General features: G+C 47.0%; 1 protein-coding gene and 1 long non-coding RNA gene across 5 annotated transcripts in view; one reads left to right on the top strand and one right to left on the bottom strand.

The window, feature by feature from the left end:
- The window catches only part of GRK3 (G protein-coupled receptor kinase 3), a 76446-nt gene extending 66151 nt beyond the window's left edge, over positions 1-10295 (bottom strand). Inside the window, exon 1 of one of the 2 annotated variants that reach the window (XM_055797977.1) lies at positions 10032-10295. In XM_055797977.1, the coding sequence (XP_055653952.1) occupies positions 10032-10144 (113 nt within the window). In that variant the 5' untranslated portion in view covers positions 10145-10295. The remainder of the gene's footprint in view (positions 1-10031) is intronic. The other variant, XM_055797978.1, reaches the window with a different exon arrangement.
- On the top strand, positions 6927-12189 carry LOC114010212 (uncharacterized). Of its 3 annotated transcripts, XR_008746178.1 has the most exons (4): positions 6934-8203; positions 8418-8542; positions 11411-11541; positions 11764-12189. It is a non-coding gene; the product is annotated as an uncharacterized LOC114010212 (long non-coding RNA). The 3 variants fall into 3 exon arrangements; XR_003551568.2 differs by lacking the exon at positions 8418-8542 and having other exon boundaries at positions 6946-8203; XR_008746177.1 differs by lacking the exons at positions 11411-11541; positions 11764-12189 and having other exon boundaries at positions 6927-8203; positions 8418-8903.
- Positions 12190-13855: the final 1666 nt, after the last annotated feature.

The raw sequence follows: 13855 nt of genomic DNA on the forward strand, positions 1-13855 counted from the left end.
TCCCCGCAAGCCTCCTCCGGTGCGGATGAGACGAAGCAGCTTCACTTATGCAAATTATATTAATGGAGAAAGTTTACAACAAGGGTGCCAAAAGCAACAGCTATGTAGCTACGATTTCAAAATACACAGTATCCTCATGTTCCTTCAGGATCATTTGCATTATCATTGCTGAAATCTGAAACTAACATAAAAGCTTCTAAGTACATGATTTTTTCTGGAATAATTACACTGAACTGCAATGTCAAGGACTTGCCCTTCCACCAGAATGCTGCTATTGAGAAAGTAAAAGAAGGAGAAATCTGAGCAAAACCACATCTCCTCGCTCCTACTGCAATTATAGTAATTCGCCAATCATCTTTTTTTAAAAAAAAAAAACACAAAAAAACAAATACAAAATCACTGGAGATGTGCCAATTTTTTCTAATCTTTCCATAGCTATGAAATGTTTAGAACCTTCTCTGAAAGCAGCATGCAAGTATAAACATTAACTGAGCTACCAAGAACTACAGCCAACGTTGACCAAACACATTACATTTGCCTGTAATTTATTTATTCATTTATAGTCTCAGGATGCAATTTTACAGAGACTTCAATGTTTATTTGCACTACCCAAATCCATCACAAAGCTGCTAAAATTGGAGCAAAGATCCTGCCCCAAAAGCCTTTGAACTGAAAGCACAACAGGGTCAACAAGCACAATTGAAAGCAATGGCAGAATGGCACACAGCCGTCACAGCCAAAACTTTTTTTTTCTTTATAAAAGTGCATCTAAAAGGTTCAACAATGTAAGACCAATCAAAAGTGAAAACTATTAAGAAACATTTGGCCTAAGAATCGAATCTTCTCAGAACTCTTTTAAACAACAAATTAAAAATATAGAAAATTCCCCTTAGTTTTTTCTCCCCCAGAGCAAACAATCCCCTCTGAACAAGCAAGCATTCCTCCAGAGCCTCGCATCCCAAACACTTCAGCAGCAGTTCTCCTACAGCAAAACAACAACAAAAAAAGTGTAAAACTGCCTTCATTGATTTTTTTTCCCCTTCTTATTACATGTCTTAATCTAGCAGTTATTTTAAGGTCCCAGAAGCAAGGGAGATGTGAACAAAGTAACTGTAATCATTAGAGCAATCTGGAAAGAAGATTGGGAAAATCGGTGGGGTGTGGGGTGGTAAAAATAATTTAAGTGGAGGATGATGCACAAAGCTACAGAATTGCTCAAATGTGAAAATGGGCAGAATGGGATGGGGAAGCCATAGGGCAGCCAGGCCAGTGACTTAGGAAAAACAGCAAATTATGAGAAAGCTCTGAAGGGAAAGTCACCTCAGAGGCACCACCTCGGCTACCCTTACTGCCCACCGAGGGCTGAGAATCAAAGCCAGGACAGCCCAAACTCCGAGGCGTAGCCAGCAAACTGCAGCCGCCTGAACCAAAGTCCCTCCCAGCCAGTTCTGCTCATGGCACAGCCAGGCTTATTTTACCAGATAATTATGGGCTCAGGAGTAAAACCCCTACCCACGTTTTACCTTCTTGTCAAAGTTCAGTTTAACCAAACCTTGTACTTCATGGAGCTTGCTTTCCCTTCTGAAATCAAGACAGAAATTGAACAAACAGAATAGCAGCCAAGCAGCATCCGCAGGGCCATCACGTCAAGGCTGCGTTCTGTGCTCAGCCCCTCGGGAGAAAGCTGCCTGCCTCTAAGGTTTGAGGCATTGAGTATTTTATTGGATAACCCTCCGCTTTTTAATTTTCTGGGAGAACATGGAAGCTACCAGGAGCTCTTTCCTCACCTGCACCTTAAGCCCAGGGAGCAACTCCTCGTGGGTAACAGCAGCCATCCGCTCCGGCTCCATACAGAGCTTCTGCAACGTGCATCCCCGCGGAGCCCCCCGCGCTGCAGCAAGGTCGGAGTGCAGCCAGTGCCTGGCTGGTGCGGCGTGTTGCAAACACACAGCATCAGCCAGACTGAATTTCTGTTGGCATTTAATGAAGGCTTTGATCTGCACAGCTCTATCAGATCCTGAGAAATCTGCCCTTTCCCCAGTTCCTTTCTCAACAGGACATGACACATGCTGACGGGACAGATTCCTGGCACACTGGAAGGAGACTGAGGGGTTCTATATGGAAGCGGTTTCTTCTAACAGTATCTGAATTTTTTATTTATTTATGGAAGGCATATTTATATAGGTGTTTATTCAGTATTGGAATGATTTCCTTGGAGAAACTAGTAAGTATGGGGTGAAGCTCTTTCTGTGGAAAACAGCTGCATTTTCTAAATCTAGAAACTGCTGCTTTTACATCAATTTAGTTCAATTAAGTTATGTTATTCGGTTTATGCACCTGGACCTGATGGCTCCTGATAGGCTTCTTTCTAATTGTATTAACTATCAAAAGAGGAAAGAAAAGCTATTATTGATATGAAGATTAGACCAGGACATTCCACATGATTTCACCAGAACAGAAACTAAGAGCTGCACACACTCATTTCCTGATGTTACAGTCCCAGCATTTTGCTGAAAACATTTCACATGGGAAGGTCCAGGCACTGAAAAGCCACCACACCTATAAAAGGAGTAACAGCTATAAAGTTTATTAATTTTACTGAAAAGGCCAATATGCCTGCACCTATCTCCCACCACAAACACCCAGCGCGCTCCGTGTGCCGAACCCTCACCAGCCAGTGCACCCAGCCCTGGCAGCTGCTCGGAGCAGGTGCCAGCAGCACCCGCAGCCCGTCCACACCGGGCACCCGCTCCGCATGGGATCACGCAGATACATTACACCTATAATGCAACATCACATTACAGAAGCTTTCCCCCAAAAACACCCTTAGAAATATCCCTCTGTTTTTAGCATAGAAACAGAAGGCTGCACACTGCTGTTTTCCTAGATCACCCTCATTTACCTTTTTTCTTAATTAAGGTAATGACACCCAAGGGAAGGTCTATGCTTCAAAACATAAGCTTCAGTCTTACAGGATCCCCACAGGAGAATTAATTGGAACATCGCTCTTAAGGCCAGATCTCTCCTGTGCCCAGAGATGTTCCAAGTACTGTACGCTGAGGAGCTGAGACAGCTCCACAGCTCAGCTGAAGCTCAGAAAATCTTACTTCAGCTCCTGCATCTGCCAGATGTCCTATGTGTGAGCACAGGAAATAGGTACATCACTTATTTTCTAAATGGCTTACCTTCCAATCTGTACAATACAGAAAACAGCAGTGCCCTCCTTCCAGACTCTCATTTCTTGTCTATTAAAGCTGCAAAAGCTTTGCAACAGGCCCTTTACCTTCCCATGCTCTTCTTTATCAGCCTGTCTTTTATTAAGGCATCAGAAACTGCAGTTACAACAAGTAACAACTGGAATTCCCAAGTGAGAGAACTGGTGTGGAGAGCAGCATCCGCAGCAAGCAGGAGCCCTCCTATACTGACAGTCCATATCCATCCCTAAAGCATGCATTTTTCCTAAGGAAGTGCCATAGTACAAAGCTCACTTGAGATAAAACGCACGTACACTTTGTTAGCAGCCCTACATTTCTGTATGTACACTCATCTATTTTGAGAAAACCATTTTTTACTACCTCTTCAACCACACGCTTCTACTGACAGCAAAGTTAGGAGGCTGAGTTTCTAAACAACATTTAACTATTCTGTCATCTATACCCACCCTGAGCAGGACTAAGCTATTCCACAATAAAACACAAATGTTCCTCCTTCCATGCAATGCTAGTTCAGACAAAAAACAAGTTTCTTCCCCCTCCTCAAACAGTTACCGTATGAATATTCAAGAATGCCTTTTCCCCCAAGCAACATTAAGATTTAAGATAACCTTCAGTCTGCGTACTTCATCGTTCCTGAACATGTAAAATAACTTTTGAAACATATATATTCTTGACCATAATTGCCAATAACAATTTCACACTTTAAGTAAGGCAATAAAAGAACAGAGGGATAGTCTAGGACACAAGACAAGCATGATGGGCAATGTGGTCACACTGCTCCCTGGACACCCTTCTGAGCAGCAGAGCAGCACTAGTGCTTGGGCAAAAGGCATGCTCAAGTGTCTCAAAAGCACTCTCGTGGGGATTTTTAACACTTGAAAGCTCTGCTGTCTCACTGAAATGAGAAGACATTCAGCACCTCAGAAATACTAGCTGCCCCTACTAGATGGCAATGGGAAGTACAGTAACATGGAATGCATCTGCTCAAACAGCCTTCTACCTGCATCAAGAAAGTGCCCAGTGAACTATGAGAAGCTCTGTTTAACAGGGACACTCTGACCTTGCAAAGTACAAATCCATACTGCCTGCCTCCAAAACACACCTACTTCAGGTTCACCTATAGCACTTAGCCTAGCTCTCAGAGTATCTGCCTGGTGTACATCACACATTTGGCCATCTTTAGCTCTCACCAAGCTTTACCTCCTTTATTTTTCCTTAAATGTCCAAGTCAAAATTGTGAGATATAATATAGCTGCAAAATAATGCATTAGATCATAAACCCATTTCATTTAGAATCCTTTTGCCTTCTGTAGTTTCACAAATTACCTGTCGATGAAACCATTTTGCACAATTTCTGAGTGTCCTGCATGTTGGTTTTAATTTCTTACTCCAAATTTTTCATTTCAGTTTTTAGTAAGTCCTGGAAATGGTATAAAAATACCAAGAAACAATCCTGCTTGACACTAAAAAATAAGTAAATGTCAAACAAAAAGCTAAACTGTTCCGCAATTTTAGACAGCCAAGCTTAAGAAGTTCTACTAAAATAATTCAGTCATTATTGCTACAAGCAGATGGAACAAGCTTCAACGACGTACCATCACCTTCAAGAGCTAAAGTTCCCATTACATAAATTCATCCGAATTAACCAGTAGATCCTTCACCCTCCATAGCACCTCTGATTTAATTGTGCGTTCACCAGCACCATTTCTGTGCAAAGCCCAGTAAATGCATAAGCCTTTGCAAAATCCTCATCTACTTTTTTTCTGAAACCAGGAAAACAGTACTTTTGAAGATTTCTACCATCTGCATTCAGATAGCAAGGAAGAAGTGTAATATAGCACAAGGCTTCCTGAGGCCACTATGTTCTCTAAAGAACCTGCATATAAAGTAGGGGAGGTTGGTGTAACATCACTGATGAGACCCTGTCAGACCCTGCTATGCTGTGACGCAGACCACCACCACAAAAAGGCGTTCCAGGTCCCAGGCTTGCCATCAGAGACAAGCAAATGCAAACAGATAGAGGGAGACAGACAGGACACAGCATCCGTAAACACGACAAACACTGCACCAACACCTCCAGCACTGGCAGATTAATCACAGTCAAACCTCATAAGCTTCATAAGAAGAGAGTGTTTTAATGAGGGTTTCAGGGGAGTTTTGTACACCTGATGGCAACAAACAGCACAGACCGAAGCAGGCAGTGCCTCTTGACTCACGCAGGGGAACGACGGAAGCTGGCAGCACTCTCCAGCTGCAGCAGCTTACCATACCATGACACTGAGCAAGAGATGTTCAGTGAGTTGAGTGCCACCTGCAGAAGCCCAAAACTGAATGGTGTGCTTGAAGCAGCAGAGACAAAGAAGAACTCAGAAGGATGCAAAAGGGATGACATGAGCGTAATAGCAGCAAAGACGAAAATTACACAAACAATCATCAGGAAAATTTTCCTAGAGACAGCATGCTAAATGAATAAGCACAACAAGAAAGCATTAAACAAAGCCAGAGAAAATACCATCAAAGTAACCAAGACTGACAGCAGAGAGATAGAGGAGTTTTAGCCTGTAACTTAAGAGTTGTTACATAAGTTTCAAGAGGTGCAAGACCAGGCTGAAGGACACATCGAAGAAAAAAAGCAAAATTCAGAGAAAGAGCATAGCAACGCCAAGAGAACAAAATTGAAAAAACGGCAGCAATAGAGGATAGAGTAATGATGTCTAGCTCCTAGTGGGAGATGTCACTTGGGTTTCAACAATATTCAGCACTGTAACAGAAAGAAAGCAAATCACAAATAGCTCAGGACAGAACTGGAAAAGAAAAGGCAACCTCTGTGCATCCAATGAACATCAATTAAGAGTTTCAAACAAGCTAGCTTGAATACCAGGCAAGAAAGCAAAAAGCTAAACTGCCCCGGCAAGAAGCAACTGGGGCACCAGTTCGTCAGTCTCACCTCTAAAGGTAAAGTGAAGATGGGATGATAACCAGGAACAATGTCATGTTAAAAGTGTGATTTTTAAGAAAGAACTGGCTGCAACATGTTTCTTTTTTTTCCCCAGAGGGGCAGGATTCAGAGGAATATAGGAGACCAAAGAAAGAGGTTGGGAGAAAAAATAAGAATTAATTTGAAAGAGAGGTAATTACCAAAAGCAGGTTAGAAAAGGAGAGATGAGATGAGAAACATCTACAACCACAGCCAGAGAAGCCTGGACAGATGCATGCTATGTTTTGTTACCATGCCCTTGGTATTTGTACACCGAAACCACCCTAAGCTTACGTGATGTTTATAGTAAGGAAGCTTTAATGTTAACTTTCCTGGCGAGGACGGCCGCAGCCAGCGTGAGGACAGCAGTGCTGTACACGAGCCTTCTGCAAGCCCTGCGCCCTCTTTGATTCCAGTTACCTGATCTCTTGGACTATTTTCTCAACTTCACATTATGTAAATCCTTTACTCAAAACAGAAGCAGCTGCTGGCAAAAGAAAAAGCTCTGTTACATAGTGTTCTTCCACTCCTGTTGACTAAAATAAGGAAAATCTAAAATTTACAGGGGAAAGTGAAAAACTTCAGAAGTCTGCTGAATAGCCTAAAAAATTGAGTGCAGCTGACGTACTCCTTTCCCCCCAAACTTAAAATATTTGACAGAATATTTTGACAAATATTTGACAAAATATCTGCAGAATAAGGTTTCATATTTACTCACATTTCAACACGTATGTCTTCTTTCCCATTTTAGGTCCTATTTCTGCAGGACATTCTGCCTTTGACAGCCCTTCCGTCCACCCATGCAAATCCACCCGCAAAACAGGCTTTTAAGAAACAATGTAAAACCAAAAGATATTGCAGCTTTCCCAGTTCTTGGCAAGGCTCTTAGGAACGAGAAGAGGAAACACAGAAGGGAAGGAAAAGCAGATGACAGAGGATGGAAAAAGGGGTTGTTTTGTTTTGGTGTTTTAAAAAAACAAAACACACACTAAGCCTCTTCCTTAGGCACTCTTGTCTCATTAGCGTTTTCTGTCCTCTTTCTTCCCAAACTGTGATATTTAACGATTTCAGTACAAAAACAGTCTGAGGGTACTTCATGTAAACTCAGCAATAATCAGCCGCACGGCCAATAAACTCTTCACCCTCATAGTTTATTTGCTGCTAAGCCTTGGCCTGCAGCCTTGGAATTTATTCTGCCTGCACTACAGCTATTTCCTTGTAAACAGGAAGCCCCCTCAAATTTGCATTACAGTAAACTCATTTACTTCATTTAGTGTCAGTCTTATCTCAGAAAGATAAAGCAGCGAGGACAGGTGTACCAGGCTCCAGCAGAGACAAATTGCAATAGGGGGGTAAAACCTTTGCAATATTTCTTGAGGAGATAACATCAGAAGCAAAAGGATGCTGTTGCTGGGCTGTGGTTGCCCGCCAGAGATAAACTGAACGCATTCCTGCGAGAAGAGTGCTGCAATAAGGCAGAGACATTTATTTCCAAGCGTGGATGTGATATTCCAGTGACCTTCCTGCTGTCTGTCCCAGTGACAGCCAGGAGCCCAGTGCAATGACGGCTGCTCAGAGCCCAGCGTTACAAAGCTACGCTCACGCTGCTCCGAGGAACTGCTCTCACACACAGCAATAATAAAAAAAAAAAACCATGTGGAAAAACTGTTTTGATTTCAAACCAGTGTAAGAGAGGACTTTGTGTTGGTTTTGGTTTTTTTTACTGTTACTATATCAACCTGCATTTAACCAGCCGATTTATATAATTTGAAATGAATCACTTTGCCAGTGATACAGAATATTTAAGCATACTCAACACACCATGTCTTTTTTAATGAGAGGTATCAAAAAAAAAAAAAAAAAAAACCAACCAGAAACCAGTATGAAGACATCTGACACCAGAATAACGGTCACAATTTCCTACTGTATGAGGAAATCCCAGGTTTCAGTTAGAAGCTGAGAAGTTCAGTCATTTCAAGCAATCTAGAGCCGTTTGTGGTCCCAGGCTTAGGTAAGTCTCTGTTCTCATTTATGTCCATGTTTCCTCTCGTTCATCTGCTGAGCTTTCTTACATGACCCCTGTCCCACGGCACCCTGGCACTGCGTACAGCTGCAAACCTCTCCCTTGCTTAAGGCTTCTCACCTTCTTCAGAGCATGACAGTTCGGGGAGGGGGGAATGGCAAACAATCTTTTTCCTTTAATATTTCATGTAATCTGCAAACAGGTTCTTCCACATGCAGCTCTAGAAGCAAGGCATTTCAGCCACCTAACCCTTCACCTTTCCCCCTACTCTGCAAAACTTCCTCTTGCACCCAGCTGCTGTCTCCTGCCCCGCGGAGCCGAACGTGGGTAAGCCGTCCCTCCGAGCTCAAGGAAACTACCAAACATCAAAACCACGCAGATCTTGGAGCAGGAGAGCAGTACAGCGTGGGTTCCTCAGGCCTTGTGCTGTGCTGCAAGGTTTGCCCCACACTTTGCTCAAGGGGATGTTGATCTGGGCAGCAGTTTTTGAGCCTCCCCACAAGCACCAACAGTGCTGTTATTTCTCACAGCATCGGAAGGACTCCTCCCTGGACACCCTCCGCATCCCCACAGGGGCCACGTCCCCACTGCAAACAAGGAGCACATCACTAAGCACAGTAACAGACAACACCAAAGCACGGGTAAATATAAAGCCAGCAGCGCTGGCAGTAAAGCATACCGTACCTCAGGTTAACAGTGTGGGCTAAATTTTCTGGATATTATTTTTATAAGCATGTACACATACCAGGAGAAAAATGGGCACCTTCGTCTGCCCAGCAAGCCATCCTCAATCGGCCCTTAAGAACGACTGCCAAACTTCTTTTTCTGAGGCTTCACTGCCTCTGCATGGGGGATTAACCCAGGCTGGGCACCCCTGTGCCCCTCACCCTCCCCTGCTCTGCAGCCTCCCTGCGCTGCCCTGGATTCAAGCATAAAGGCAAAAAGCAAGGGAACAAGTGAGAAGAGGGCTCTGGTGCTCCGTCGTTCATGGCAGGCAGCGAAGCTAGGCCACCAGCAGGCTTGCAAACTGCCTACACATTTTTGCAGTAAATTTCGGTTTAGATTTTTTCTGTTGCAGTACTTGGTCTGCTGTCTAAGTCTTCGTTTTAAATTATATATATATACACAGAGCCAGGAAAGAGAAATAGCTCAACATAACAAAAAAAAAAAAAAAAAAGGGAAATCTTGCTTTTAATTTCAGCAATAAATCAGCAACCGATGCTCAGGTGATTTTATGAAAGCGTGCAGACCCAGGCACCGTCGTTCAGAAGAAAAGCTGCTTTTACCACCGACCCCCAAGGAAACGACCCGAGCCGTGCCGAGGCAGCCGCCCGGCGAGCCCCGCGGTGGCCGCCGCCGATGGAGCCGGGCCGAGCGCCCCGCGGCCCCGGCCCCGGTCCGCACCGCCGAAAGCCCTGCGGGAACGAGCCCGTCTGGGTCACTTCGCTCACAGCCCGAGGGCTCACCCACAGCTCACCCACCAAACGCAGCGTCCAGTTTAGGGCCAAATAAACAGCCCAGCCGTGGGGCGGGTGGATTTTTTCTTGTTTTTTTTGGTGGGTTTTTCTTTTCCTCCGGGAGAAGCCGAGCTTCTCCACACCTTTCCCAGCCCAGAAACACCGGCAGAAGTTGCTCCGGAGAACGGCAGGCAGCCCGGCCGCCGCGGAGGCCGCGGGGTGCCCGGCAGCGCGGGAGGGCCGCCCGCCGCCAGACCGTTATGTCCCGCGCCCCGCGGGGCCGGCGCGGAGCGGGGGCCGAGGGAGCGGGGAGGCCGCCGGGGCCGGGCGGAGGGGCTGCCGTGCCCCGCGGGCGGTACCTGGGCTCAGGCAGGGTGATCTTCTTGCTGGCCCTGGCCGCCGGGGTGCTCTTGCTCTTCTCCATCGCCATCAGGTAGCTGACATCGGCCAGCACCGCCTCCAGGTCCGCCATGTTCCCGCTCCCGCCGCCGGGCTGCAGATGGAGGCTCCGCCGGGGCAGCCGCCCCCGAGGCGGGGATGGCGGGGGGGGGTTGCTGGCGGCGGGCGGGCGAGGCGGGCGGCGGGTCCCCCTCCGCCGGTGCCGCCGAGCGCCTCCCGGCTGCGCCTGTGCGTGTGGGTGAGCGCGGGGCGGGCGGGGGGGGGGGGGGGGGACAGGCCGCCTCCCCGCCCTCCGCGCCCGGGGCTCACCGCCGGCCCTGCGCGCCCTCAGCCCGCGGCCGCCGCGGCGGGCGGCCGGGAAACCCCCCCCGGGCCCGCCTCCCGTGCGCCGCCCCCGCCGGGCCGGCCCGCAGCTCCCCCGCCCGCCGGGCCCACGGCGGCGGCCCCCGCCGGCGGGTCCGAGCGCGGCCACGGGCGGCCCGGGGAGCCGGAGTGAGGCGGGGGCGGCCCCGAGGGGCTTCCGCGGGGAGCCCGGCGGCCGGGGCGGGGCGGGGGGGGGGGGGGCGCAGCCAGCAGAGCCCCCAGCACTGCCAGCTCCGGGTCGCAAACAGCCGCGGCAGGGGGTCCGCCGTGTCTGTTGCCTTCAGCCCCGGCTGGGGGTGCAGGTGCCCCCGGGATGCGCAGGCACCGCACAACCCCCGAAGCCGGCCTGGGCTTGGTGCCCCCAAAGGTTTTTCTTCTAACCTAAATAATTCTGTACATCCACGGGGCTGCCTGCCCGCCTCAGCACCGGCCCGGTGCGTCTCTTTGGAAATCTAATTTCCTCGTAGTTTATTGTAGCGTGATGTGCCTAAGGAGAACAGGACACACAATAAAATACATCTGCGTGAAACCCTGTTATTGCCCGTCAAAACTCGTCTGCTGGCAAATCACGGTGCGAAAGGCGGCTGGGAGCTGGAACCGAAGAGCTCGCTGCACCGGGGGGCTCTGGCACAGCTCCCCACTCGTATTCCTGGGTAAAAATATAGTAATAGCTCTGCTGCAGCCAAGCAGATATGCAGATTTCAACTTCTTTTCTGAATTTCATCAAATATGTCATAAATAATTGGCTCAATGAAAGGCTAAGTCAATGACAAGTCTGAAGTTGAAAACTCAGCTTGTTTTGAGCTCTTTTCAAGTGCCGCCACTCCTCCTTCCTACAGCTTTATGAAAGTTAATGATCTGATTAAAGCTAGGTGGAGCATACAGCTGTGAGGATTTCACCGTTGCAGTTCATTACAAACCATCTGAGAACCCGCTTTTTGTTGAAAATGTTAATTTAACCCACCCTTTTCCCCAGAACAGGTCCGTTGGGGAAGGTTTCTCCTCTGCCAGTGAAGTTCCTGATCACCACGGAGCAGCGCTGAGGCTTGGGGTGTTCGAGCAAGGAGCAAAGGAGGACATGGGGCACGTCCCTCTTGGAAGCTCAGGGTAAAGTTTCCCACCAGCCCTGCTTGAAGTTTTAACTGAGCCAAGCTATGAGATGGAAAGGGGTATTTTTTATTTTCATAAATCTGCCGGGATGGTAGGGAATGCCGGGTCCAGCTTGTGGGCCATTGACATGGTTCCTGTGACGACTCAGGCTCAGTCTGGACCCAGGGCTCCCACTCTAAAGCTTATTTCAGCACCTCTGCCTGGGCTTTCCTTTTGCAGTGGCCGTGGTTGGAGAGACGTTACACCTGGATGCAGTGATTTGGGATGCTTTCCATGGCACCTCTCTCCCAGCCTGGCAGAGTAGTCTTGCTCAGTCCTCCACACAAGAGCGGTCCTGTTGCTGTCTGTGAAGCCGTCCAGGTACATCCAGCCATGCGCTCTTATCAACACTTGCAGAATTATTGTCTGATGAGTTGTAAATACCAAAGTATACAAGATGCCCTGTGCTGCAGTGTGCTAATCTACCAACTAAGGCAAAAACCATGGTCTGCACCTTGTCTGTGGAATGATTTTACAGTTTTAAAATGTTTGAGTTCCGTTGAGAAAGGCTGGCATGGTTTAATGACAGGCCCAAAACTGTTTGGCTCCACGGTTATAAGGAATACTCTGATTTGCTTAACCAGGAATAAACATTTGTCACCCTTATTTGCTGCATCCTTAGCCTGGTTACATGACCAGACACGTGCATTTTGCTGGTTCTTCCGAGGGGACGGCTAAGACACAGCCTGGGCAGCCGCCCTGCCCCTCACCACTCCCAGATATTTCCATGGAGAGAACTGGTTTTCATTTCCTGAAGTGTGAATGTGCAGAAGAAGCAAGAGCACGGCAGGGAGGTTGTCAGTGCTGACCTGATAGTGTTGCTAAACACCACCATCACGATGCAACCACACCGAGAGGAGGAGAAAGCAAACAGAAACCCATTACTGCCTGCCTAGTGCTGCCTTGCCAACAAAGGCCCTTTTGTTATCTAAAATATTTAAGTTTTACAGGGATGATAGCAACAATGGTCACGAAAACACCGCTTAGGATTCATAACGCTCTCCTTTTAATTCCTGTTCCACATTTTCACCATTGTTATCTGAATATTGTTGTAATGTACTCTTCAAAGGCATTCTTGATGACAATTCCAAGAAAGTCATGTTTGGTGATGGCTAATACAGAAACCCAATTAAGAAACTTGTTCTTTCGTCTTTCCGTTGGTGCTAGTTGGCGTGGCCACAGCAGCTGGAACCAAAACAGCAGTGGGTTATAAGGAAAGGTGTTCTCTTCACCATTTATTTGAAAAGCATATTTGCAATGCAGTCAGAGGTGATGGTGTGACCCTGTAGCCACCCCTCTGCATGAGCTGGTGAGGTAGCCATGCTTCTGGCTAGCAGAGTCCAAACTTCCCTTCTTCCACCCAGCCGGAGCTGTGCTGCACCCGCATGGGAGCAGGGGAGAGCTGGTTATTAATCGTTACCCATAGCAGCACATAAAACTCACTTGTTCTGCAGTTTTATAGTCAGGGGTTTTGCAGGTCATTTGGATGGGCTTTTTTTTTTTTTTTTTTTTTTTTAATTATGGAGTGGAAGCATACCTGATTTCTTTTTTTTCCCTGAAGCTGAAGCAAGCAGAACAGGTAGCACTAGCATCCTTTGCAGGGAAGTTCAATTCCCCAAGTGCAAGTCTGCCACTTTTCTTAGTGTTTGTATCTGGGGTTTAGTGTTTGTATTTTATGTGGAGTTTGCTCTTTGTGTGAGGGTGTTTTGTTTTATGTGCTGTGTGTTGGTTTCAGTGTTTGTATGTAGTATTTGTGTGTGTGTTTGTAAACAGTGTGCTGTGCCAGTGTGTGTTTTCCCCTAGGTAAAGGAAACCCTGAATTAATGTCAGGGTTAACAGCAATCAGAGTATGATATATGCATACTCTGAATGCTTTTAATCATCTCCTGACATTTCTGCGAATGATGATTGATACTGCTCAATCAATTTAAGCATGTCTCAAGGCCTGTCTGGGCTTGAGTGCAGGGTTTTGTGTGCACCCATTGCAGAGCCAAGAAACCCTGCCTCCTCCCTGGTGTTTCTTCCTTCCGAGGAGTGAGTTTCTCCTACCATCTGTGTAAGATTTAAATGTTTAATTTTGCACTGCTCTGGTTCACAGGCTGACAGATGATATTACAGAGAGTAATGAATCTGAAGTGGATTTATTAGTGCGCCTTATACTAACATCTCATCAAGATAACGGGGCAAAACGGCACACCAGGGCAGGGGCATATTCATCCTGCTGCCCTCAAACCTGTGGCAAATCTGATAACAAATAAGGTCTCTGCTACTG

The sequence above is a fragment of the Falco peregrinus genome, chromosome 2 (assembly GCF_023634155.1).
Source record: "Falco peregrinus isolate bFalPer1 chromosome 2, bFalPer1.pri, whole genome shotgun sequence".
In the NCBI taxonomy this organism is placed as follows: Eukaryota; Metazoa; Chordata; class Aves; order Falconiformes; family Falconidae; genus Falco; species Falco peregrinus.